Genomic DNA, 24,308 nt, shown 5'->3' on the forward strand with positions numbered 1-24,308 from the left:
CAACCATAAATTCACAGAAGAAAAATCCAAATGCTATTTAGACACAAGCTCAAGCCTTATATTAGGTAAATCAAAGAGCTTACTGTTTGCCCCCTCCCCCCAACCAAAACCAACAAAAGAACCCCACAATTTTGGTTTGTTTTATTTTTCCTCATATTTTACATATGCTACTGTCACACTGAGCTAGTGGGCTTTATCATTTATCATTTAGTAAATCTCAACTAAAAAGGTATTTCAGTATTTTATTAGGAAAACTCCAAGCTTCTTGCACAGCTTCCTAGATTTTTAAGAGTTTCCATCACGCTTCTGAAGCATCATTCTATACAGAAATAACTTCCCATCCATCGAAGGTTCCTGTGTTCTTACAAACACACTTAAATGGGTATTTCCCATATTAATCAATCCTCGCTAACACAATAACCGGTTTACTAATGATAGTTTCTAGGTCTGAGTAATTATCCAGTATCGTTATGATGTTATTCTGACCAAATCTCTTCCAAAAACTTGCATGTGACAAAAGAACTTGCTCAAATCAGTAAGTTCAAGCTAGAGGTTTCATGTTAGAGGTACACAACAAACATGATGGCAATGTTTGATTTAACAAAGAAATCACAAGCCTTCTAATAAGCCTAAGGTATGTTTACTTACCTGCACTTCCAAGTTGCTTATAAAATCTGTATTCTAAATGGAGTTGCGGTGCTCGTGATTTTATTGGTTCCTAGAAGAAAAAAAAGTTGCCTGAAATCTTCGAAAAATATATATATACTTATATTAATTACTTAATATTTATATACTTAATTATATGCTTAGAGTTTTGTGACAATACATACTGCTTCAAGTTTCTAGATAAAACATCCCAGATGAAGTCAAACAATTGATTTCACCCTTAGACGTCACTTAAACAAATAGAGAACAAAAATCTGAAAAGAAAGACTTGCAATATGCGCTCTGCAGGAGAATTAACTTCCTTATTAAAAAAAAAAACTCATTCATGGAAGTCAAATTCAAGAATTGTTCAACAAAGCTCCTGATCCTTGAAGAGTGACCCTGAACAGGCAGTACGTTTGTAGGAGGAAAGTCAAAGCTGCCGAAGATTAAGTCACACGTTCAGTCTGTGGACTTGTGGTTGCCCACAGTATTTTTGTTGGTCACTAGCCTGTATTTCTGAAAAAATACTGAGTCATATACCGCGCTTTAAATCAGACCGCAGTTACATAAACGTATCATCTTGTTTGCAACAAGCACGACAGCACAGCCAGAGATCTGATAGAAATGCAGGGAGAAGTCTCTCCCTTCACTAGCAGGTATCATTCAGACATTTCAAAGCACTCAAGAATATTCTGTTTTTATACACAGGATAAAAATTGGATAAGCCTGCAACACACCCAAGATGCTACACTTCTCAGCTGCCACTCACCTGCACAAAACTTAATGCCTACAATCTGCAGCGCATTAACATGCACGATTACAGAGCTTCTAAAAATACGAAGTTAACATGGAGAGGATTAAGAGACTCGAGTAATTACATTTTCAATAACACCGCACTTGTAGGCAGTGATGGGGATTCACCTCCTGCCCAGACATCTTGGAACTGAAGTTAATCCTGGCCTCAATTTTGTTGTTGCTGCCGCTGCTTTCTTGCATGTCAGGAGATAAATGTTCCATGCCTAAACTACATAAAATTCATCTCACGGCACCAAAACTAGGCTGAATTTAAAAAACCTGCTGAGTAGCCCTAAAATGATGTTTCATATCAGCCCCGGTGAGTTACAACAAGAGCACCCAGAGGAGGTGCAGCACAGCCAGGAGTCTGACAGAGCACCTTCAGCAGCTCTGCTGTCTGCAGGGGAACACAAGGCTTCAGCAGATCCAATTCTCTTGTTCCACCTGTGGTCCATACGCTAAGATTAATGCCCACATTTGGCCTGAATTCCACATTAAAGACTTCTTTTCAGATTAAAAGAACAATTTTTGTACAGGAATTCTGGTGATTGGACTTCAGCCAAGCTGTTCATCACCTGCTCAGGTCATCCCCTGTTCACCAGCAAGGGGAATATTGCTCCTGGTTGCTTCTCAACCTTGATATTTAAAAGGTTCACCAGTCACACATTGCTATTCAGAAAGTATTTCTAAAATAGAAAACTGATACTGCACCAAATGCAGGTACAAAGAATTGCAAAAACCTGTTTGCTGTACAACCACTATCACGTGAAGATAACTGTCAATGCTGGTTTGAGGGAGAGTCTTCAGGCACCTCCATGGCAAGGACATTTAGGGCAACAGGAGCCCAAGCCTATGCAGCGAGCAGTTCATTTGTTCAAACAGGTGGAGGGATTAATGTGTGAGGACGTGAGGCTGCTTGGGACAAAGCACAGGAAAGCCAAGCCCGAGCCTCTCTGCATCAGGAGCTGCTGGAGCCGCAGCTCTGGATGCTTGCCAGTCGTGGCAGCTCCCGAGAAGATCGTACCGGAGCAGATGGCTGTCCCGCAGGCCAAGGGCTTAAGGACGCTGGCAGATGTTGCATTTGTGCTGAAAATAATGGAATTGCTGCTGCCCAGCATACAAAACCCGTGGCTGAAACTGACGGGCATCATCGGGAACTTTGTAGAAACTCCTACGACGTGCAAGGCGGCATTAAAAGCCTTCAGAAGATGCAGCCAGTAAACATGGCTAATGCACCTCGCCTCCTCCACACTCTAGATGCCCGTAACCAAACGATCTTCAGAACAAGGAGCTGTGCAGGGACACCACACAAGCCAGAGGACAGGCAGCAGTCCCCATTTTCCCATTTTCCAAGACGCAACACAGTCTCAGACATCCTCACCCCCTGCAGACAAGCCAAGAGATGAGCACAGAATTTCATAGCGTTTTCTGATCAACTCTCTGGCACCCATCACATTGTTCTCTAATTTTCCCTCCATTCATCTTTAACATAACGACAGCAGGGTTGCAGTTTTACAAGAATCTCAGGCAGCTAGGACTTTGAGCAGAGCTTTGAGTTGGTCCAACGATGCAGATAAAACAGAAAAAGTTGCCTTCAAGCACAGCAAATGCAGCCACTAGGCTGCAGATTACCTGAAGTATAAAGAAAATCTTCAGAAATGTAGCAGGTTGTTATAAAAAAAAAAAAAGTTGAAAACAAGATCTAATGCAGGTATTCCCTGGGGAAGAAAGCAAGACTACTTACAACTGGTTTTGGTCTCAAGTTCTCCTGACCTTTTGTCCCTGCATTTAACCTGGCTTTGTAAATGCCATTCTGTTTAGAAAAATATTTGAAAAGCAGGAACGTTATTTTTACTCAAGCCCCAGAACAACATATTGGAAACAGGCACACAGTCAATCAGCTCACTGACTTCTTGCATCACGTTGTCTGGAGCCGAAGGGCTGCCTCAAAGAACTGGAGCTCTCCCTGTCAAAAGAAGCACTTCTTCCCCTGAGCTTGCTATCCACAATGTAGTCACAGTATTTCTAAGCCTCTGGGGAAGCAGGGAGTCCCTGGCATTAGGCAGCACGTCACTGCCTAGCCTGGAAGAAAATACATCTCCCACCAAGAAGTACTTGCTTCCCTCGTGATCGCAGTTAAATACACACAGAGCAACACATTTGCTGCTGAGGAGGAAGAGTAATTCCCACTCCTGGGGAACATGGTCCAAGATTAGGAGACAAAAAAAAATAATCCTTGCTTCTGATCCCTCATTGATCTTCGCAAAACTGGCACAGGCATGCAGGACAGCCACGGGATGGCAATTCCAGTCCTTCGAATCGGGGTCAGAGGTTTTGAAGCAGGAATTGTAACAGCACAAATAAAACGTGGGGAAAAGCGACTGTGCTAACACTCAACCACTCAGATACTTTGAAAAAAAAGAGAAGGAATGCTGTTGGAAAAAATGGATTAGCTTTAGTATTGCTGCCTCAGTCTTCTGCCACCTGGCTATTGAAAGGCTTCAGGTTACGGGGAGGTGTCACTGCAGGCAGTGCCGTGAGAGAAACCAGCATTCTCTGAACAAACACAGCTGCATGTTTGCCGTGTTCTTACTTCCTTGCTCCTTCCAAGGCTATAACTCCGTGGGATTATCTTTGAAAGCAAAAAAACTAGAAGCACTATTGATTCAATGAAACGCCAGGTCTGTGCACACAAGCACATTTTCTGTTGTCCCATCTGCCTACAGAGCGAGCTACGGAACGAGCACCAGTCCTTCCTCCTGATGTGTAGCCATATCCACACACACCTTAAGCTGCACTGCAAACATTTATTTTGTTATTTTAGGGATTATATTATATGCTTCAAAACAAGTCCTTCCTGCAGAGCACTAATTATTTTTCAGGTACTATGCAGCACATAAGGAGAACGCTAGAGATGTCAGGTCTGTGGCATCACAACATGAATCAGAATTAATGCATCAAGTCCATCTTGATCTTCTTTAATGTGAATGACTGCTGTCATTTTGCCAGACATCGGTTGGAAAAACAGGCACACTTGCTGCTAATACCAAATCAGTGTAACAACTTCAACTTCAGATTCTAGGGTTTGGATCTATGATTAAAGAACACGCAGAGGAAAGAAGAGCACTGGGTATTTCAGCATCAAATTTCAAAGCCCCCCAAGAGACTACTGAAAGTCTTAGTTTACAGAGAGCTAAGGCATAAAATCAAACTCCCAGGGTATGGTTTTACAAATCTGGCAGAGCTAGGAGCATCCCCATCCTTTAGACTCCTGCTTCAAACCACAGCTGACTGTAGTGCCCTCATGCCCTGACGCTCCTTCAGAAGAGAAGCGTTACCTGAGCCAGTCGGGGCACTGCAGAAACATGAACACTGCCACCGCATCCACCTGGGGAGGGACGCACTGACTGCAAGGCAGAAAAACTGGTAACTGGGTACCGAGGCTGGTACAACTGGATGAGGAGTTGTAAACATTATTTCATGTACAAACTCTGAAGTTTGCTACTGCTGGGGCCAAGGTTTTGTTTTTAAATGCAACCCCTGCCATGCTCTGGTGAGCTGGTTTGGTTCATTTTTACCGTCCTGTAATGTAAATGGAAAAAAATCACACCGAAGAGGCTGTGACCACATATCCTTGGACATCCAAATCAGCTAGAGGATTCGCTGGATTGGACCTTGTTTTGCCTGTTGCATCTGCAGGGTCATGGCCCAGAGAATTGATGGGGTCTGTAACAGAAAGGCTTGGTCCTGGGGCCGAGGAAGGGGTGACAAACCTGCCATCGGTGCTGTCTGCCACTTTGGGAAGAGGAACAAGGCGCTCGCAGCTACTGACCATTTACATACTGTGAAGGGCTGGGTGCTTTCCGAGTTCACAGCATTCTCAAGAACTTATCTCTGTTTAAACCTGTTAATCTGGCTGAGATCAAGAGCAGCAATAAGCACCAAATGGGGAAGCTGCTTTTTCCCTGAGTTTCTAGCACCAGGTACGAGTGATTTAAGGGCACCCGAAGCTCCTACTTACCAGTTTGATCGCTACATATTCATTGGTGTAGAGATTTTTGCCTGTGAAGGAAAAAGAAAAATCTTTTAGTTGCACATTCAACACTTGCAGCTAGGAAGACAACACAGAATAGTGTCACTGATCACTGACTTTTCTCAATTACTCTCTCAGCTTCATGCCTCCAACAATTTCAGTCTCAAAGTAAGAAGCTGCAGCAGCCCACCAGGGCAGACAAACACCCTCTTATACCCAGCATAAGGTAACTGGGTTTTACAGTAGCAGTTACGTTCATTTGAGGAGGTATTGCAGACATATGTTTTATTATCCACATCATGCTAAAAAAAAAAAAAAGGTCGGAGAATAAAAAAATGAAGAGTCAGTATCATTTCTTTCAGAAGTGGCTTGATTCTGGACATTGAACAATTTTATCCTATGGTCTGTAGGGAGCTTCACCAACATAATTGTGCTATGGATCAGAGACTACTGCAAGTAGGCAACACAAACATTTTCCATACCAACACACAGCTTTTTTTTCTTCCTCTATAAACAGGCAGGACAGGCAAAACGCTGCCTTGGTGGCAGCAGAAAGGCAGTGCTTGTCATCTGCTAAGGCCCAGTACCAGCGAACTACACAGCTGTTCCCAGGCTGTTAGAAGTTACACTAGAAGAACAAAACTCATTCTTCAGACCCCAAACACACCCTACTATTTCTTAGATCTGTTACAAAAAGCTATGATGTCCAGGCTGGTAGAAAGCAGGTTTGCAGCTGCATCAAGAACACTTGATCCTGTGGACTGCAGGACCTCACCACAGCTTCAGCACTCAGGGCACGGCTCATCCAGGGCCCCCAGCCAGCTCCTGGGCTCTGCCACCCAAACAGCAAAATGACACTGGGAAAACAGCGTTCCTTCAACTCCGCAAGGTGGAGGAGGACACCGAGAGCAGCCTCCACGTATGGGGTGCCATAACCCAGGCTGTTGTGGTCTGGTTCGTAAGGGCAAGAACTAAGCAGGAGAGAATTTTGAGTGAAATCCTCGAGAGTGAAATCCCCAGCTGTAGATCTGGGACTGGCAAAACTCCAGCACGAGATGCAAGGCCAGCAGCCAGAGGTAAGGGAAGGAATTCATCCTCCAGCTCAGCCCTTTCACAGCAGTCGTGGGGCAGACTCTGCCCATGAAGGTGCTCCCAGGTCCACCTCAGACCTCCAAAATGCTGCAGCTGCAGTGGGAGAGGCTTTGCCAGCTGTGACAGCAAGGCCAAGGGCCAGAGACCTCTCTACTGGCTTGCTCCAGACAGATCTACCCCTGGGTTTTGCCATCACACTGCACAAGGTGTCAATGGAAGAGCAAAGCCTGCACTGCCCACAGGACAAGTCACGAAGAGAAGCTGCCTCTTATCTCTGTCAGCAGGGAGCTGTAATACACCCAAGATGATACAACTGTGCTAACAAAGGCCCTTCAAGTTCAGGCAAAGCTTTTGATGGGGCAGCGATTAACGCCATGCCTCCGTTTTAGAAAGATCCACCGACAATTAAGAACCGTATGTCCTAAATGAGATGCGATGCCTCAACGTGGGAAAGCTGGCAGCGTGGATTTCCCAAGCCCTGGCAGCAAGATGCGCCCAGCACACGGCACATTCACACAGGTCAAAGCGAAAAGCCCGAAGCGCAAACCTCTTGTGACCGAGAGGAGTCACGCCTCGACCTTCCAGTCCAGCTCAAAACTGTATGGATGACATTTTGGTGACAAATCAGGGCTGGGCAGTGGAGCAAACGCCCACCCAGCCGTCCTCAAGACCAAGCAGAGCTTGCCCCAGACAGCACCGCGTTTGCTGAGACCATATCCCAGTGTGACACGAGGTCACGCTGATTTTGTAGCACCACACTCACTACCCCTTCTAGAACACATCTTTCCAAAAAAGGGACAGCAGTGTAGATCCTTCCTATAACCTACTCTTACCCATCTAGCACTATTCCAGCCCAGCAGGCACACGATGATTTTATTATTAGGGCAAAGACATAACCAGCCCCGCTATCAGACACCGTTACACTTTTTTCCTTTTTTCAAGCAGGACCTGAAGCTGCAGCACAGGGCTGTGCTGGGCAGTTCTTGCTCCCAGCAAGGTGCCCTCCCAGATCTCATCCACCTGCAGTGAACAAGCGAGCAGCCTGTGCTCCCTTGGGGCTCACCGATCACCTCCTCGCTGCAGAGATGCTGGATCTTTGTGAGACCTGTGCACGCCCCAGGCCAACGCCTGGCTTCAGAACACTACACACGTTCTCTGTAACTGTGTAGTAACACACTTCTCCAAAAATCCCTTTGTATCCTCTCTTAATAAGCTACTGCACCAATCCAGACTGGATCCAGCTCTCCTAACATATTTTCCTTCAAACAGGGAGAAAAGCTGCATGAGCTCGTTTTTACATGAGTGGATGCAGAGTTTTGAAAATGCCAGGTTATGTTTGCATTGGAGCAAAAAGATTTGGGCTCCAGTCTACATCTCTGCATTAAAATAAGCCACTGGTCTGTCCAGAACTTCATGCTTATTTAAAAGGAAGGAAACCTACAGAATCTCAAATAATTTTACATTAGCATCTGTTTTATGCTGTACTAAATAAAAGTGCCAAACACTGGGGGGAAAAAACAAGACCATTGAAGAGGTGTATTTATACCTAACATTTCTTATGGTTCAGGATTTCAGGTAAATGCAGACATGACAGTCGATGCATTGAACCTGCCCACAAGCTGTTCAAGCTCCAGAGGTTTTTCCAGTGAAGACAGAAAAAATCCACGTGGTGAGTTCTGAGGAGGTCAACCCAAGGGTTTGAGCAGCTTGTCCAAGGGAACAGCCATCGGTTAAGCGTGTTTCATCTTACCCTGGGCCAGGCACTGATTTTTGTGCTCACTTCCCTCCCATCCCAGCTTGTCTGCAGGCTGGAATCCAACTGCACAGCTCCACGTGACCAACAGCTTCAAAAAAGTAATACCCCCGGGGCTATCTGGATTTGGAGCAAGAGAGATCAGCCCAAAGCAGCTCAGTTGGCGTTTACAGAATTGCCTCGATGCACAGCACCTCCCTCCCTCCCCCGGAGCCATCAGCCCTCTGTCTGGTGCTCCAGAAGAGCTTTGAGTGAAAACACAGCACCTGAAAAGAGAAATCCTTCGGAGGATTGGAAAATGTTTTTTCCCCTTGCTTGTCAGCCTACAGGCTGTGCACGACTTTGTTCTTCCTGCGTTACTAAAAGCATTCGCTGACACTTTACTTCTCTGAAATCATGTTAAAAAAAAAAAACACAACGCAGAGGGCACGCCATTCATCTTTGCAGAACAAAACTGTTATCAGGGACTTGTTTGCTCCTATTTCAGACACACTGCTTCTCCTTCCCCACCGCACAACTCAGCAATCATTAGCATCACATCTGTGCAACAGAAAGATCTGATAATTAACTGAAGAGTTCTTACAGTTATAGTGACTGTCAAAAAGTAATAGAAGTTAAAAAAATATATAGCTTCTATACAGGCTTCCTGTTTTAATTGCCATTATCAGCATGTACAGCCCGTTGCCCAAATGCAGCAGGCTGCAGCATATTTGGTTAACACATATTAGCAAAACATTTACCAGTGTACCAAAAAAACCCAACCCCAAACCACTGAACCAAAAAAAAAAAAAAAAAAACGACCACTTGATTAAGAGGTGTTTTTTTTCCCCCGGTTAAAACCAAATTTCTCTGTAAACAGATCTTCTCACAAGTGAAATCTCTTGTATGAAGTCCTTTGAAACAATATGTTAGTACAGAAATCCAACACTGCTCAGAGAAATGGAGGAAGAAGAGCAACCACAGAGACAAAAAACAGAATCTGGGCTCCAGCTGAACAAAAGCAGGAACCATTTACCTGGGGGGAACCAACACAGCTGCTGAATGCTCGATGCTGTGTGGATGGCAAAGCAATTAAATGGCTCTTTCCATATGGATCTCGCTATATTGTGATATTTATTGTTGGGGGGAAGGTCTTTGAAAATGCTACGAAGCTATGCAAGTTACGTTACTGTAAGGATCCAGCCTGTACTCTCTTCAGCTGTAGATAATGTGCATTCACATTCAGGAAATTGGAAAACTTTGTCCCTCCCTTGGCTTCTTGGAGCGTTTCCGCCTTTAGAGCATTATCTCTGCTCTTGCAAATCAATAAACCTCCTCTGATGTCATGCTGAAACCAAGACCACCCATTTACCCATAGAAGCCGGTTGATCATCCTGCAGGGAAGCCGCGTGTCCTACAGATGCAGTAAGCACACCTCAGAATGACAGACACATCTCACAGATTCGGCACAGGAACCCACAGAGATGCTATCGGTAGTTATGCGTTATAACCCTCTGGTTACCTGAAGCAACTGCCTGATCAATGTATCCATCATCCCTCGTGCCTGACAAGCAGATTACTTCAATTCTGAGTAGATCCCGAGGCTGGGGAGAGCAGTATTTGTATCAGCCAACCTGCCTTCAGCACCCTCGAGTTTCTTAGCACAGCAAACCACTTTGTTCAGCAGACAGAAGGAAAAAGCAGCTGTTTTGAGGCAATCAAGACCACCGCAAGCTGCTGCTTCTGATCTGAAAAAGCTACCCCAGAACCACACACTGCGAGCTCAGGAGCATGTAATTAAAAACACAGCCTGCTTCCCCCACCTCATTTAAAAAACAACCCAACGCCCCGCTAACGGGCCCTTTGTCTAGGCTGACTTACAAGCCCAACAGGCGGCAGCCCACAAAGCCATCTGTCTGGGCGGCCAGCTGCAAGGCACACGGTCAGAAAACCAACAGACCAAGAAAAAAGCAGGGGCTGCCACGCAGGCAGACGCAGCGGCCAGATGGGCACAGGCTGCACGCCCCGCTCAGACACGGGGGGCAGGTCAGGGAGCAGGTGACAGGGCAGAAAATGGGGCTCTGGGGACAGTGAAGGACGTGGAACTGGGAAGATGAGAGTGCTAGGAAACGGGTCTCAGTCGTTACTTTCATAGGGAGTCCTAGCTTATGGAAAAGAGATTGAGAGCAAGATTTAGCAATCCAGACAGTTAGAAAGATTTTTCACCTTAGGCAAGACAATCAGCGTTGAGAACAGTCTTCATTGTTGGGATTGTTCAAAATTTGCATCTTTGGCCTCTCCAGTGTATTCACTTTGACTTTATGCAAATAAAAATAATGCTAACAGTTACATCTTCTGAGTCAGAAGCTTCAGGTAAGGTAGCTCGACACTTGGGAAACAGGCACATGCTGTTCTCAAGCCAGGGTAAGTTTTAACGTATTTATATTCCAGTGGTGAAATGCTAGTCTGGATAATGCAGGCCACTAAAACAGCTAGTTCTTACCTAGTCTGAGTTCTCCAAAGTTCCCACACCCAATCTTCTTGCCCACTCTGAAGTTGGGCCCCACCATAAGAACGCCTGAAGACGCAGACGAGCTCGGCCGAGAACCATGGCCGCTCCTCCCCGGCATCCCTTTCGTCGTCCGCTGCCTTTCATCCTTTTCCCTATTGGGATGGTCCATGATCTTAGAAAAATCTCTCTGCCAGCGAGCTGGCAGAAAGGAATCTGAGCGTGCACTCTTGTCCTTGGAATAGAAACAGGTAATCCAAAAGTATCTCAGTCAGGGTCCAAGAGAGTCATGGAAACGCGTGGAGTTCTTTTGGCACCGTATCCAGTTTCCTAATGCATCTTTATAGTGTACCAAGTGGTCGATTATGTTCTTGAGAACTCAATAAAGGCAAGTTGCTTTTGGTTTCTCACCTGGGGAAAATATAAAAAAAAGATATATGAAGTAAAAATCATTATTTTAAAATACCAAGCAAGAAATGTACAATGTGGCAAACCTCCAGTACTTTCCAAAGCCATTTAGGCCTCGAGGAAATTAACAGCTATAGAGGAACTTCATCGTTGTCTTAACAGTTTTCTGATAAAATGCCTCAACATCACGATGGGAAGTAAGTGCTGCCCATCCACCACTCGCTGCTGGAGTTGTCAGGACAAACACTGCCCATAATGACAAAAGTGATTCCTATCACAAAGGTGCGTCAGGTGGAAGCCACAAGGCAATCACGTTCTACCTTTAAAGCAACTGTTACATTTTTTTTCCTCTTGCTTCATACATATTTAAAGGATTATACAAAAGTCAGACAAAAAATAGAAAGGAGCAATGGAGAGGTGTCAAGAAAAGAAAATACTGAAGCACTTACAAAGTTGCATGCATCTACCACACTAAAAAGTCCCCTTCATTTTAGGTCCTTAAGTTGACCTCCAGCATACTTGCCAGCTGAAGATAGTGTATCAGAGATGACCAAAATGAATAAACAAAGCTGTATTATTTGCAGCTAGAATCAACATTGCTGGAAATACCCCCCACATCCCAGGACTACATGCGCTGGGTTGTGTCCTTCTAAGGTCTGTATTCCTGCTTCTGTGTGGACGCTGAAGTTTCAGCACTTGCATGGCAGTCAGGAGGCACCTCAACAGTCAGCAGAGATGTGCTGTGTGAAACCACAGAACAGGAGTCACCGTGGAGGGACACCAGCAGCAGAACACCACCAGGTGCGCCCAGAAACCCAACCGTGTTTGCGAGGGTTCAAAAGTTACTAAGGCGGTAGACTCAGCCCTCCTGGAGCAATGCATTTGTAGCGTATTTTTCAGAGGACTTAGCAAGGCTTTGCCTGGTTGTTTTATGAAATTAAATGAAGCTAACCTACTTACTTCCAGTCCTCCAAAAATGAAAGGCAAGAATTATTACCCATCCACAAACCAGTGGCACAGAACAAAAGCATTAACTCTTTTGAAATATGAGTATGTTCTCCCTAACCTTCAGCTGTGGTGTGCTTTTATTTCTTGAAACTTTGTTTTGATCTGAGGCATCTGTATACAAGGCAGAAGTCATCCGCAACGGGTCCTGCAGAGCATGCAGGTTGCTAGCTGCAAGCTGGAAATTCCGACTTCTGAACACTAAACTAGTCTGCAGCACAACTCCGACCTTTTCTGCTCGTTTCCATTTGCCGTTCTATCTGCTCACACACACACACACACAAAAAGGTACAGTTCTCCCCAGCCTGAGCTCCCTCCCCTAAATCAGAAACCCCTCCCCTAGATCAGAAATACTTCTGCAAAAAAGCAAATATTAAACAAGGAGAAGGCGCAGCTCTAACCCCACTTTGCAATTACTTTTTACTGCCCCTGTTCATACATCACTGGAGGCTTCTATACTGGACAGGGAGTTTGCAGCAGGACTCTAAAGAGACTCCATAGGAAGGTGCGAGTCTGCAGCGTATTAGAAAACCTTCAGTACTGAAGAGGAGCCAGTAATAGGGTCAGGAAATGCCCACACACGTGGAACCGCTTCATGCAGGACGACAGTCCCACAAAAACCCACCTTTAGCTGTGTATCTGCTAACGCTAGGAGCCTAGCTCAGGCTGCCCAGGCTACAACCCACAGGGTGTTGTATCGAGCCCATGACTCAGCAGCCTCCTCTCCAGAGAGAAAAGCAGACGAGGTCTTGCTACCACCCAGGAACCGTGCTGTGCCTGCCGGGCACCAGCAGCACATCGCTCCCAGCCACGGTCGGGCACCGCTGGGCCAGCCAGAGAGAAAATATTTGAAGATGCTCACCTGCAAGGAACTCAGCGCTCAGTATTACCTCCACCACACGTTAATTCAAGCTTCAACGCTTCAAACTGGATGTGGATCAGCAGGAAGTAACCGTTAGAGGCAAACGGGGCAAACTGGTTCCCAGCACAGGTAGCCCTGGCAGAGCTTCCAGCGGCAGCACTTACTGGGACAGGGCGAGGGAGCGCTGCTCTTCCTCAAAGCTGTTTACGTAGATGCCAGCATGGTTTTATTTGCTTTGTGAAATCAGCTCGCAGGAGCAATGGCGATGCTCTGCCAGATACGAGAGCAGCACACGGACTGGGCCCCACCCCAGCCTGCCCTGGGAGAAGGCTTGCTTCAAAAACCAACCCACAAAAAAGGGTCCGTCACTGGGACTACGGGAGAACAGAAATGGAGTATCTGAGGACGAAGGGGTGCTTCTGGGGCTGGACTACAGACCAGCAAGATGAGCAGAACAGAGGAATCCCATGAATGAACAAGTTAAGAAAACACCCTTGATCCTACCAAAGCCGGAGGGGAATTTTTTTCTCCCTGCAGACAGAAGCTGTTATTTTCATCTAGGCTGGAAAATCCACGGGCAACAACTGCAGACCTCACAAAAGGATAACAAAAAAGTCTCCAGCAAGAGCTAGATCCCTTCCCAGGTAACTGTTGGAAAAAAAAAATCAGTGCACATTTTTTTTTCAGTTTGTAGACTGAGGAGATACTTGGAAGGCGGGCTGAAAACTTGGAGAGGAAGAAGCAAAATCTGCATGACAGGGACTGATTACAGCAAAGGAAGGATGAAAAATACAGTTTTGGTAAAGTTGCAAGTTGATTTTCTTTCTCGAGACTTTCTTGCTCATTCAGCTAACAGTTACCCAGCCAGCAGAAAGAGCAAGAAAAGTCAATATAAGCTGAAGCCACCAGAAATGGCTTCAGAACAACCGTGATGAGCATTAGGTGGACTGGGCAGACACCATGCCACAGCTCACCATTTTGTTGTACAACGTCAGAAACTTTTTAACCTTCTTTCTGCCCGTTCTGCCATGAAGAACTACCAGCTTCCTACCCGAGGGCAGATGCATCCCAATAACGAGGTTGTTCTGCAGCAGACCCTGATGCTGGGCGCAGATCTTTTCAAAGATCTGCTGGCAAAAGATGGCAATGATACAGCAGGCATTTCACTGGCTGTTGTAAAGCGGAGCTGAAAGCCACCAGGGGCAGAGATGCAGTTTAACATATTTCAAACAGCTGATATTTGAGTTATCCTCAGCCTGAGGTGGCTGCTCAGTCACTGCTCCATGACACAAGGACGTCGTTCCCGTAAGGGCTGCTCAAACCCCTCTGAGCCTCAATAAATACGGCTTCCCCCTCCTCCAGACTCAAGTCCCAACTCAGCCCAAGCCCCACGTGCCGGGTTTCTGACCCGAGAGCAGAAATGGGCTGCTCTGTTTGATGCTTGCACCATCCTGCTCACTGCTCCTCAGGCAGGACAAGCACCTCTGTTCTTCGCAGGCAGATGAAGTGCACAGAGCTCCACCACGCATTTTCTGGCTTGTGAAATAAGATTTTAACAGTTATAAGCTCCTACGCCCCCATCCTTCCCCAGCGTTTCGCTAATTTGTATAAGGTCTCCCCAAGGGGAAGGATGGAAAGGTCACGCCTGAATCTGAGAACACAAAACATCCTCTTTCTTCTCTGAAAAGCCTCCTGCAAACAGGAATTCAGATCAGCAGTGAATAAGAGGTTTGACAACGTCTTTATTATGGCCAACCTGATCCCAGCTGTCAATACACCAGATTGCACAAAGATCTTCCACTACTGCTACTACATACCAACAGTATACTGAGGGCATATCGTAGCAATAGTGGAAGTAGTAGTATCTGGCATCAAACACAGCTTTGGAAGGCTAACAAAGTAAAAGCACTTGGTTTTGGAAGAGGGGTGGCAGAAGAATGAAGACTAGACTGCAATTTGAAGTCAGTCGCATTAAAATTTAAAGACTGCTCAGAACACCAGGACTATTTCCTGCCACGATTCAAACTTTTTCATAATGATTCTCCTTCCTACCTTTCCACCCACTCAGCAAGATTGCTCCCGAAAGTTACGTGCATTTAAAGAAAGCTGCAGGAACATATTTGCCTAATGGTGACTCAGTTCAATTCCAGTATTCATTTCACTACAATGTGCTCGAAGACAGGGGAACGGTTATTTAATAAAAGATACCGGCTTGAAAGCAAATTACTTAAAGCACAGTTAGCTAAATAAAGCAGCCAGCTTCGCATCTTACACGCTTCCAAACACTTAGGACTTGAGATCTAAATCACTGCGGCTCCTGCACCAACAAAACCACCCGGCTGGAGCTGCGTACCCGCTACCAGCCGGCGGGGAAGGCAGCCGTCCTGCCCCTTGCGATCAGCTGCAGCACGAAGGAAGGCTTCCCAAAGAAAGGCTTACTGCTCACTGAGCGCTCCTTACAGCGCAGGCACGCCACAGCTCTGCTTCAGTACAGGCACTGCTTGTAGCCACCCTGTTTCCCCAAAGTCCCTCAGTTTGAAAGCAGCAGTAGTGAAGGGCAAAGCGAATGAGACTAGCACAGACAAGTCAGACCAATCTTTATTTCTACCCTTCGAAGGCAAAGCTTGCTTCCCCTGCACTGAAAATTTCTTTGACCTGCTTGAGATGCTCCAGAGCCCTCTGAGACAAGGACAAGAGCTGTCAGTCTTGCTTTGCAGCACAGTTTCAGTTTCTGTCTGAACCAATATTGCAAGTGAATCCTTTCCTCAAATCAAACCAAGCAGGCCTGATCCAGCTCCATGTGCATTTTCGATTCACAAGGGATTCAAAATGCACTAGGCTGCGAATGCGTGGTGTATGGATTACTCAGCTAACGGGTGGAGGCACTTCACCCCTACAATTCCTTTTTCCTCCTTTTTTAAGGCAAGATCTTGAAGAAAGCCCCATATTCTGTTGGGATGAGTGACCTCACCCCACTCTGTATGAAAACAGGAACTCCATTTCTCAAAGCATCTCCACAACTCTTGCTTTAGGACATGGCACGTGCCTTCACACTGTTTCCTCCAACATCCACCCCACGTGCTCGTGCAATACTTTTGGTAAGTCTCTTGATCTGGGGAGCGTTTTCCAGGCAAGATCTGCTCTTTTCCATGTGACTTCAAAGACTATAAAATCCTCCAGGGCTCTCAGCTGAGATGTTATAAGCGGACGGATGTGAGATCACCAACTTCCATGCTCATTCTGTGCAAAAAGTGAAGCCTTCAGCTGCACAAAGCTTCAGTTGCTCTGCCACGGATCAGGACAAGCCCTCCACCCTCTGGAGGAGGTCTAACAGCCAGTGTGAAGGTTATGAGTTTGGTTTTTTTTTTTGAAACCAGGACACATGATGCATTCACACACATTCTCAGCACCTGTCAACTCCTTTTATTAGCTGACACTCTTAAGTTTAGAGGAACAAGCTGGCTTTGTGTCCCGTGTTTCACTGCATGCATTAGCAGCTTCCCAGGCATCAGCGCTCTTCCTTTATTAAAATGAGATTAGCGAACCTTTCACTTACAGCTTTGCTCTCTTCCCCACAAACACCTCCATCAGCTTCAGCGCCCTTCACACCTCCTCATCCCAGCGCCTCACCTCATCCTCCCATGACCTCCCACCTCTTGTCCTGCCTCTGCCCGTGCTACTTCCCAACTGGCCCCAAGAAAAATTATTTTTTTTTTCAGAGCCACAAGCAGCACTAGAGTGACCTGGTTTTAGCGTCCTCAATGTTGTGAAAAACAACAGAAAAACGGAAAAAAGTAGGTTAATATTCTCTGTTTCAGTTTAAAGCTGGCTGCAGACTACAGCAGGCGGCTGCATGCCATGTCAGATGTCCCACACGTGGGAGGCTCCTTCCAACCCTGAATGCTACAGATGCCTTTTACACACTACGAGTCGCTTCTGTTGAATCACTTGACCAAATGAGTTCATCTTCAGCTCATGCAGTCAGTTTTGTTCAGTGCTTCATAGGCAGGAAGGAGAAAAAAAAAAAAAAAAAAAAAAAGGTGAGGCATACAAACAGTACTTAAGTCTAAATTGTTGGGAAGGGACAGGGATGAGGAATGGACAACCACAGAGCACAACACTCACTCCTTACTCATGGATGCCCAGGACTGTCAAGCTGCCATACTACAATTCCAGTTTTCACAGAAAGGGATGGACCCAAATGAAGTCTCACTTCCCTTACTTGGGAAGCAAACTGATTGAAGTCTTCCCAAAGATCTTGTGAACTTCCTGAAAATGTTAACTGGGTAACCCTCATCTGAGCACGTTGGCAGGTGACTTCTCTACGTGAGGCTCAGGCTGGATGTTGATCCTCTCACCAAGAGCATCCTGTAGGTTCCTTCCTGATGTTTGTTCTCCAAAGACTTTATACAAGTTCAACGTGAAAGCGGGGAATGTTACAGAGGGAAAAAGTGATTTCATTCTTCCACATGCAGAATCTCGGAACAAAACAGACCATTTTCGGGGAGGTGGTTTGTGGGCAGGGCAGAGTCTCTGACTCCCCTTCCCCGCTCACTTTTAGGCCAAATGTTTGCAGCAGCCACGTGTGCGTATTCCTACACACATAACAGAGGGCTAAAGACCACAGACTGCCAGAAGGAGAGGGTTAGTGCACTTCGTTAGGAGTTGCACAAAGCTGGAACAGCTACACGAACAGTTGGATGCTTAAAACGAGAAAAAATCCCCTAATGAAACCTGAGGCTTTGTTTGTTTGTTTAGGCTGGGAAGAGGAAAAAAGACGAAGAGCAACTGCCAGCCCAGCTCCAGCCCGGTTTCCGAGGCTTGCTGCACAAGTCAGAGGCGCAGCCCCCTGCATGCAGGGCTGACAGCCAGCCAAACCCCGCTCCAAACGCTGCAGGTGCGCAGCCCACACACAGCTGCATGCACAAGCCCGGCGCTGCAGCCCGAGGAGGGAACCGTCGCACACGCACCGGTTTTGAGATCTCCACCTCGATATTACAGTCACCAAGCCCAGCCTCTGCAAGGCTCCCGCAGACCAGCAGTAAGCGTGACATTTAAGATACCATCTGCTTGCAAAAACAGGCTGCGTACGGCCATGCGGGATCAGGTTCCAGCAGAAACAGATATTTATGAGGATGCTCTAGAGGAAATGAGACAAAAATTGGCAGTGGTGAAGGGGTGTAACAGACACTGAGCAGGACGAGAACTCAGCAGACGTCCTCTTCTGAATCTGGCCACCACATAAACTTATTTTTTTCTTTTCCCAATCTTAAAATACCAAGTAAATACCAGCAAAAAGAGAGCTTCAGGCACACCTATGCCACCTCCTTCCTTTCAAGCAATGTTTTTTGAAGGAAAAAGGGGCAAGCCTACCAAAGAATATGTTACTTCCAGACAGCCACGTGCATCTCCAAGGAACAAGCCCCATCAAGCATTCAGGTGCTCTGATGGCATACAGCAGCTGCAGGACACAGCTTGCACTTACTGCTACCACCAACGAGCGCAGCCCTCACTCGATGAGACCACCGCTGCAGCTTCACCTGTGGAGCAGGCTGGGATCACTGGGAGCAACGCTGCTTTTGTGGATTTATAGCGTAATTTAACACAGATGCACCTCGATAGTCTGTTTCATCTGCCTGGCAAGGAAAAGCAGCCTGGAGGATGAATTGCAGACGGGCTTGGAGAGCTTGAAAAGACTGGTGATTTGGCAGTTAAAGGCAAGAAAAAAAAAATCCTTTGCACTATCCAAACCATGAAATGCTTTTTTTTCTGCTTTCAGAGAAGAACGCGAGTATCAAGTTCAGAGCCAACACGGCTTTCACGGTGTGCGCGTGCAGGGTGAAATGCCTCTTATTAGAAGAAAAGTCCTCCTGAACTTGAACAGAGAGGGTCACAGAAAACCAACGACCCTTTAATAGCAAGGAGTAAGTAGAAGTCGTGCTAATTAAACACAGCTCGAGCTGACGGGCAGCCCTGACTAATCCAAAGTGATGCTGAGAAGCACATTCTGACCTGGCTGTGCACCAAGATGAACATGCGCACATCAGGTACACGTTTCGCCTGTGGAAGAGCAAGCTCATGTCAAGTGCCACCCACTATCAATAAGAACAGCATCACTACTAAATAGCAATCAAATGGGGCTCACGGAGGCTGGAAGGCTCCAGGTCCCCAGACTCCAGATTTCCAAGGACGCCCATTGCCTTTCCTCTGACCCACCAACACTCAGGGTGCCTCAAAAAGAGCACGAATGATCAGAGTAGCCTCTTGGTTGTCTTAGATCAGGAGGATACTAAACCCCTGCCAAGGCTCACATCTCTTAAAGAGAGCTTCAGTCACTGCTGGTCAGATGCAGGAGTCACAATCAAGTTACTTACACAGCACAATGCCCTGAGCATGGCTGCAAAGACCAAGAGACAGGCAGCCGAGGGGGAAAACATCCTGGTGATGCTGCTGAGCACCTGACGGCTCAGGAGACACAGGAAAGCTCTGAGCCCTACACATGTGCATGCTGTCCCAGCAGTGGCACGCTCACCACCGACAAGCTGGGTAAGGCTCTGCCAGCACTGCAGGAGGCAGTAAACCCTTCGAGAAGCTATTACTTGTGTGAGAAAGGAATGAAGTTACAAGGATTTAGGCACTGAGAAGAGACACACCATAAACCAGGCAGGATTAATCCCTGCAGGCTCCCGGCTTTGCCCAGCGGATGTCTCTCGGTCCCTGCCTCCAGGCAGCTCGGCGCTGGGAACTCCTCCCAAGAGCTGGTCAACAGAGTGGAAACGCAGCAGAGAGATGGCTGGCTCTTAAAAAATAGTCATGGCAATGCCAAAAGGGGTCACGATAGCATAGTAAAAGGGAACATATAAAAATACTGAGCAATTTTAGCATATATCATCTTTTCATTTTAGTGCCTGAACTCCACCCTCTCCTTACGTGAAGGGGCTGCCTTTTCCAGCAGTCACAGGACCATGCTCCTGCTTCATGTAATTAGATTAGACATTTGGCAGGAATTCAACTGACGTTACCTACATTTTGTTTGCAGCTGAGCTGCTTCTCAAGGAGGAAACCATGTACCTGAGAGCACAGGGAGAGAAATCTGCCCCAGCCCTTAACGCAATGTCAGTATGCGGGCAGAGGTGACAAACCTTGCAGCCACACACACAGGTTAGAGAGCACAATGCAGCCGAAGAGGAAAGAATCGATGCTCACGGTTAAGAAATCATGCTTGTTTAGGGCTGATAAATATGTTGCTGCAGTATAAGCAAATCTAAAAGCTACATTCAGGAAAGGGCAGCAGCTCCCAGCACACCATTTCCCTGCCGCCAGGTTTTTACTGGTACAGCTCGCTTCAGTTAAAAAGGGATCCTGTAGCACTAAGCAGGCAGGCAAAAAAGTTGACTAGAAGTGTCTGCATCGTCTTCTTCAGGCCTTTGCTAACCCCAGGAACAATTTTTACAGACGGAGCTTAATACTTAAGGCACCGTTACACTCGGAGCCTGAAACCTGCCGCAGCAATCTGTCTGCCCTTTCCATTAAGGGATTATGAAAACTTCATGAAGTCTTTTCTGCAGCTGTGCTATACTCCCCAAACAAGCTGTCAAAAAGCCCCAGGCCTACCTATCCTACAGGGTAGCATCCTTATAGCCCATCAAGAATAACCTTCTCCTTTCTCTGAAATTTACGATTTCCTTTTTTCCAAGCTCTCAACTGTGTATCCTTATGAAGCAGTTTAGCTGTCAAAAGAGATTGATTTTGATAGTTTCACAATTGAAAAGGTGCCAAGAGTGACATGCAGACAAAGCAAAATACCTGCTGGAGATGTACAGCCCCCTTGCAGGAGGGCTACGAGATGCTTAGGAGCTCTGTGACAGTTTTGTGGAATAATCCAGCCTCTCACTTTTTTTTTTTTTTTTTTTTTTTTTTTTTTAAACCAAGCAAAGGTCACTGGTGTGGTTTTGCTGGCAGCTATAAGCTGCCTCCTCCCAGTACAAGGTACAGGCTGGGTTACTGGTTTCATTCTGTGCCCACCAGCAGCAGGATAGGCTACACCTCCACAAACACCGCCAGCTCCATAAAAACCTGCACTTCCTCAGCAGAGCAATTAGATATCATCATCGCAAGATACACAATTAGACGATTACAGATGTTCGGAGGGTTAACGTCTGTACCTAGTTACTCCCTTGATAGGGCTAGGACCCAGCCCAGATCAGTGACCCACAGGGAAAGCCAAGATGAAGCTGACAGCAGCTTGAAGGTTTTCATGTGCTGGAAGACTGCTTCTTCCAGATGTGGCAGAAGGATCTGTCCTTCTTCTACTTGCGCTTCACAAGGCACAGCTTCTCGATAAAGGCACTCGCAGGAGGGCTGCGTGGCACTCTGTGCTGACAGACCTGACACAGAGCTGCTCGACGCCTGGGTGGCACAAGGAGAGCAAGAGAAAGCAGCAAGTACTATCTGGTTTCTCTTGAGATAAGCCGTGGTGATTGCTTTCGGCTATACCCATCTGGCCAACACAGTCGAGTTTCTCCCTTTGCTTAAGGGCACATTAAAAGCACAAACTCAGTAATGCAGACCCCTGCAGCTGGTACCAATACCCCTCTGTCTGCATCCCAGCACCACACAATGCTTATTTCTAAGATCAACAAACAGTATGTTGGTAGTAAATAAACATCTCAGCTGCCGTAACGCATTTGCCAGGCCACCTCGCCTCCTTCTACCCAGATTTAACCCCCCCGGGCCAGAGGAGGTCACCACTGAGGTCACTGAACGCGGAGAACAGGCACACCACGAGGTGCCTGCTGTTCCCCTCGCCGTGGACGGGCATTTCCACGCGTTGCATCAGAAGTGACACGACGGGATGCCCACCTACAGCACGCTCGGTTTCAAGCAATGACTGCGAGCAGCAGAAACAAGCAGCACTGACACAATCGTTCAGGCTTGCAGGCATTTGATGTAGCAATGTCAGCTGAAGGAAACGGTGTGCAGGTTAGCAGGGGAAAAGGGGAGAAGAGATTTTTCCAGTTTCGAAGAGGCAATTTCACAAGCCAGCTTTTCCTTGTTCTCTTCTTTCCCTCATGTTACGGACTTTGCACGGCTCATGACCGGGCTCCTCTGTTTGCTGTAAACTTGAGAAATGCCTATATAAAGCAAACATTATGGCAAAATAAACAAATCGTCCACCCACTTATGGTCCAGCAATTTATTCAGAAGGCAAGGCACGTACCTGTAAAGGCCAGCCAGTGTGAACATGAGTAAAGCCAAGTCTTGCTGTTAAAAAAAGGAAGCACTTTGCTCCATTCCTAAAGCACTTAGATTTGTGTTGGCCTCAGATGTGTCAGTATTCCCGTTTTGCAAGCTTCTGAACCCATTCATGCGTTTCAATCCCATCTGACAGTTTTCAAAGACCTTCCACTTCTGCAGCTGTTCTGACAAAGCCAGAGGAGAGATCCACTCACGTTCCCTCACCGAAGAAATAACAAAGCACGAGCCCCATAACACAGCAGAACACAAAGGAACACACAGGAGAGGAGTCCCAACAGCATGCAAAAGAGCTACAGGACAGAAGTGACTGTCTGTCCCCAGAGAAGCTCCTGAGGGATGCTCCCAGCCTGTACTGATGCCTGCCCCGTTCTTCCGGGAAGTCCCATGGTGAAAGCTTGATGAAAGTCTATTGCCCCAAAGTTTGTGGAGTACAACAATGAAATTTAAGATGAATTTCAATGTTTTTTTTTTTTGAGCAGCCAACTCCAGAGCCATTCCTTAAGAACAGGATTGCTAAGGGATGAGTGAGCAGGAAAGCGGAAAAGGAAGCTGATGAAGCATTTTGACGGTGCAATTGAAAACAGGCATCCAGTGCAATCTTATGCTAAGAAGGCCTGCACTATCCTTTGGTCTCCAAAACAGAACACCACAAAAACGCAAGGAAGTTCTAAGTGTAGTAAGAAGAGCTCCACGCGACTGCATTTCCCATCTTGTAATGGAGTCAGAGTTGGCAACACTGCAGGGAGAAGCCTAAAGATTTCTCAAGAACCCAAATAAGTCCCTGTAACAACATCAAGGCATGAGTTTGGTGTAAAGAGATTAGAAGACATCTCCTGACTTCCCCTGGAGTACCACTGGGGAGAAACCAAAGCCAATGACCGAAGAAATAAACAACACGCAAGGAGCGACGAGCAGAGGAAGCCACTGGTTCCTGAAGCCCAAGGAGAACATGGATACATCTAGGGAAAATATTTCTCACTATGAACCGTGCCTGACCTTGTGAAGTCCCAAACATCAGCCCTGCAACAACCTGCAGCCGTTCCAGCTTCCCATGCGGCTACAAATACTAAACCAAAAAGATTACTGAAAGCCCCTTTTTCTGCACTTTCACTCCCATCTACATTTAAAGTTGTTGAGAGACTCGAGCGCAGAGCCATGAGGATGACTAAGGGAGTGGAGCATCTCCCTGATGAGGAAAGGCTGAGGGAGCCGGGTCTCTCTAGCTTGGAGGAGACTGACGGGTGACCTTATTGATGTTTGTCAATACGTAAAGGGTGAGTGTCAGGAAGATGGAGCCAGGCTCTTCTCGGTGACATCTAATGATAGGACACGGGGCAATGGGTGCAAGCTGGAACACAGGAGGTTCCACTTAAATACCAGACAAAACTTTTTCACACTAAGGGTGACAGAGCGCAGCCTGCATTTTGGGGCTAGAGCTGAGCCTTCTCACGACGCAAAGCCGATACAACACTTGAGCAATTCCAGACATCCCTTCAGGTTATTGTTTCATATTTTGGGTTTAATACTCGTTGTTTCCATGGTCTCTTCAGGACGTCTCCAATGCTCGGGTGTCCAGCTGCACGTCAAGGACATCCCCGGCTCCCAGGCCGCAGGCTGGGCCTGGACCCCAGCCTGGCAGACATGGCTCCTGTCAGCGTGGAGCCGCCATCTCACGTCAGCGTTGTCCCACAACCGTCAGGTGACGTCTGTCAGTGCTGCCATCAGGGGCACCCCGAGACCCTTGTGATGTAACCACAGAGTCACCGTCACCCTACGACCTCACAAAAGGTGGCTGGCTATAAAAGCCCTGAGCGGCGTGCCTGCGGCCAGTCCAGCTTGTGGCGCTGAATTGATTGAGGTCCCACTGCTGGAAGACAGGAGGCGGCGGTGTTGTGCAAAGCACACTCAAAGCCATTCTTCTTGCACGCGAGCCATCAAGGTCCTTCGGTAACGTTATCAAATATCT

At 46.8% G+C, this 24,308-nt stretch overlaps 1 protein-coding gene across 3 annotated transcripts in view; it reads right to left on the minus strand.

Annotated features, from left to right (window-relative positions):
• The window catches only part of CSNK1G1 (casein kinase 1 gamma 1), a 129,298-nt gene that overhangs the window by 46,288 nt on the left and 58,702 nt on the right, over positions 1-24,308 (minus strand). For all 3 annotated transcript variants that reach the window (XM_032194537.1, XM_032194536.1, XM_032194538.1), the window contains exons 3-5: positions 10,804-11,220; positions 5,465-5,505; positions 649-718 (exon numbers count right to left, since the gene is read on the minus strand). In XM_032194537.1, the coding sequence (XP_032050428.1) occupies positions 649-718; positions 5,465-5,505; positions 10,804-10,981 (289 nt within the window). In that variant the 5' untranslated portion in view covers positions 10,982-11,220. The remainder of the gene's footprint in view (positions 1-648; positions 719-5,464; positions 5,506-10,803; positions 11,221-24,308) is intronic.

This window comes from Aythya fuligula, chromosome 11 (assembly GCF_009819795.1).
Source record: "Aythya fuligula isolate bAytFul2 chromosome 11, bAytFul2.pri, whole genome shotgun sequence".
NCBI classification, from domain to species: domain Eukaryota; kingdom Metazoa; phylum Chordata; class Aves; order Anseriformes; family Anatidae; genus Aythya; species Aythya fuligula.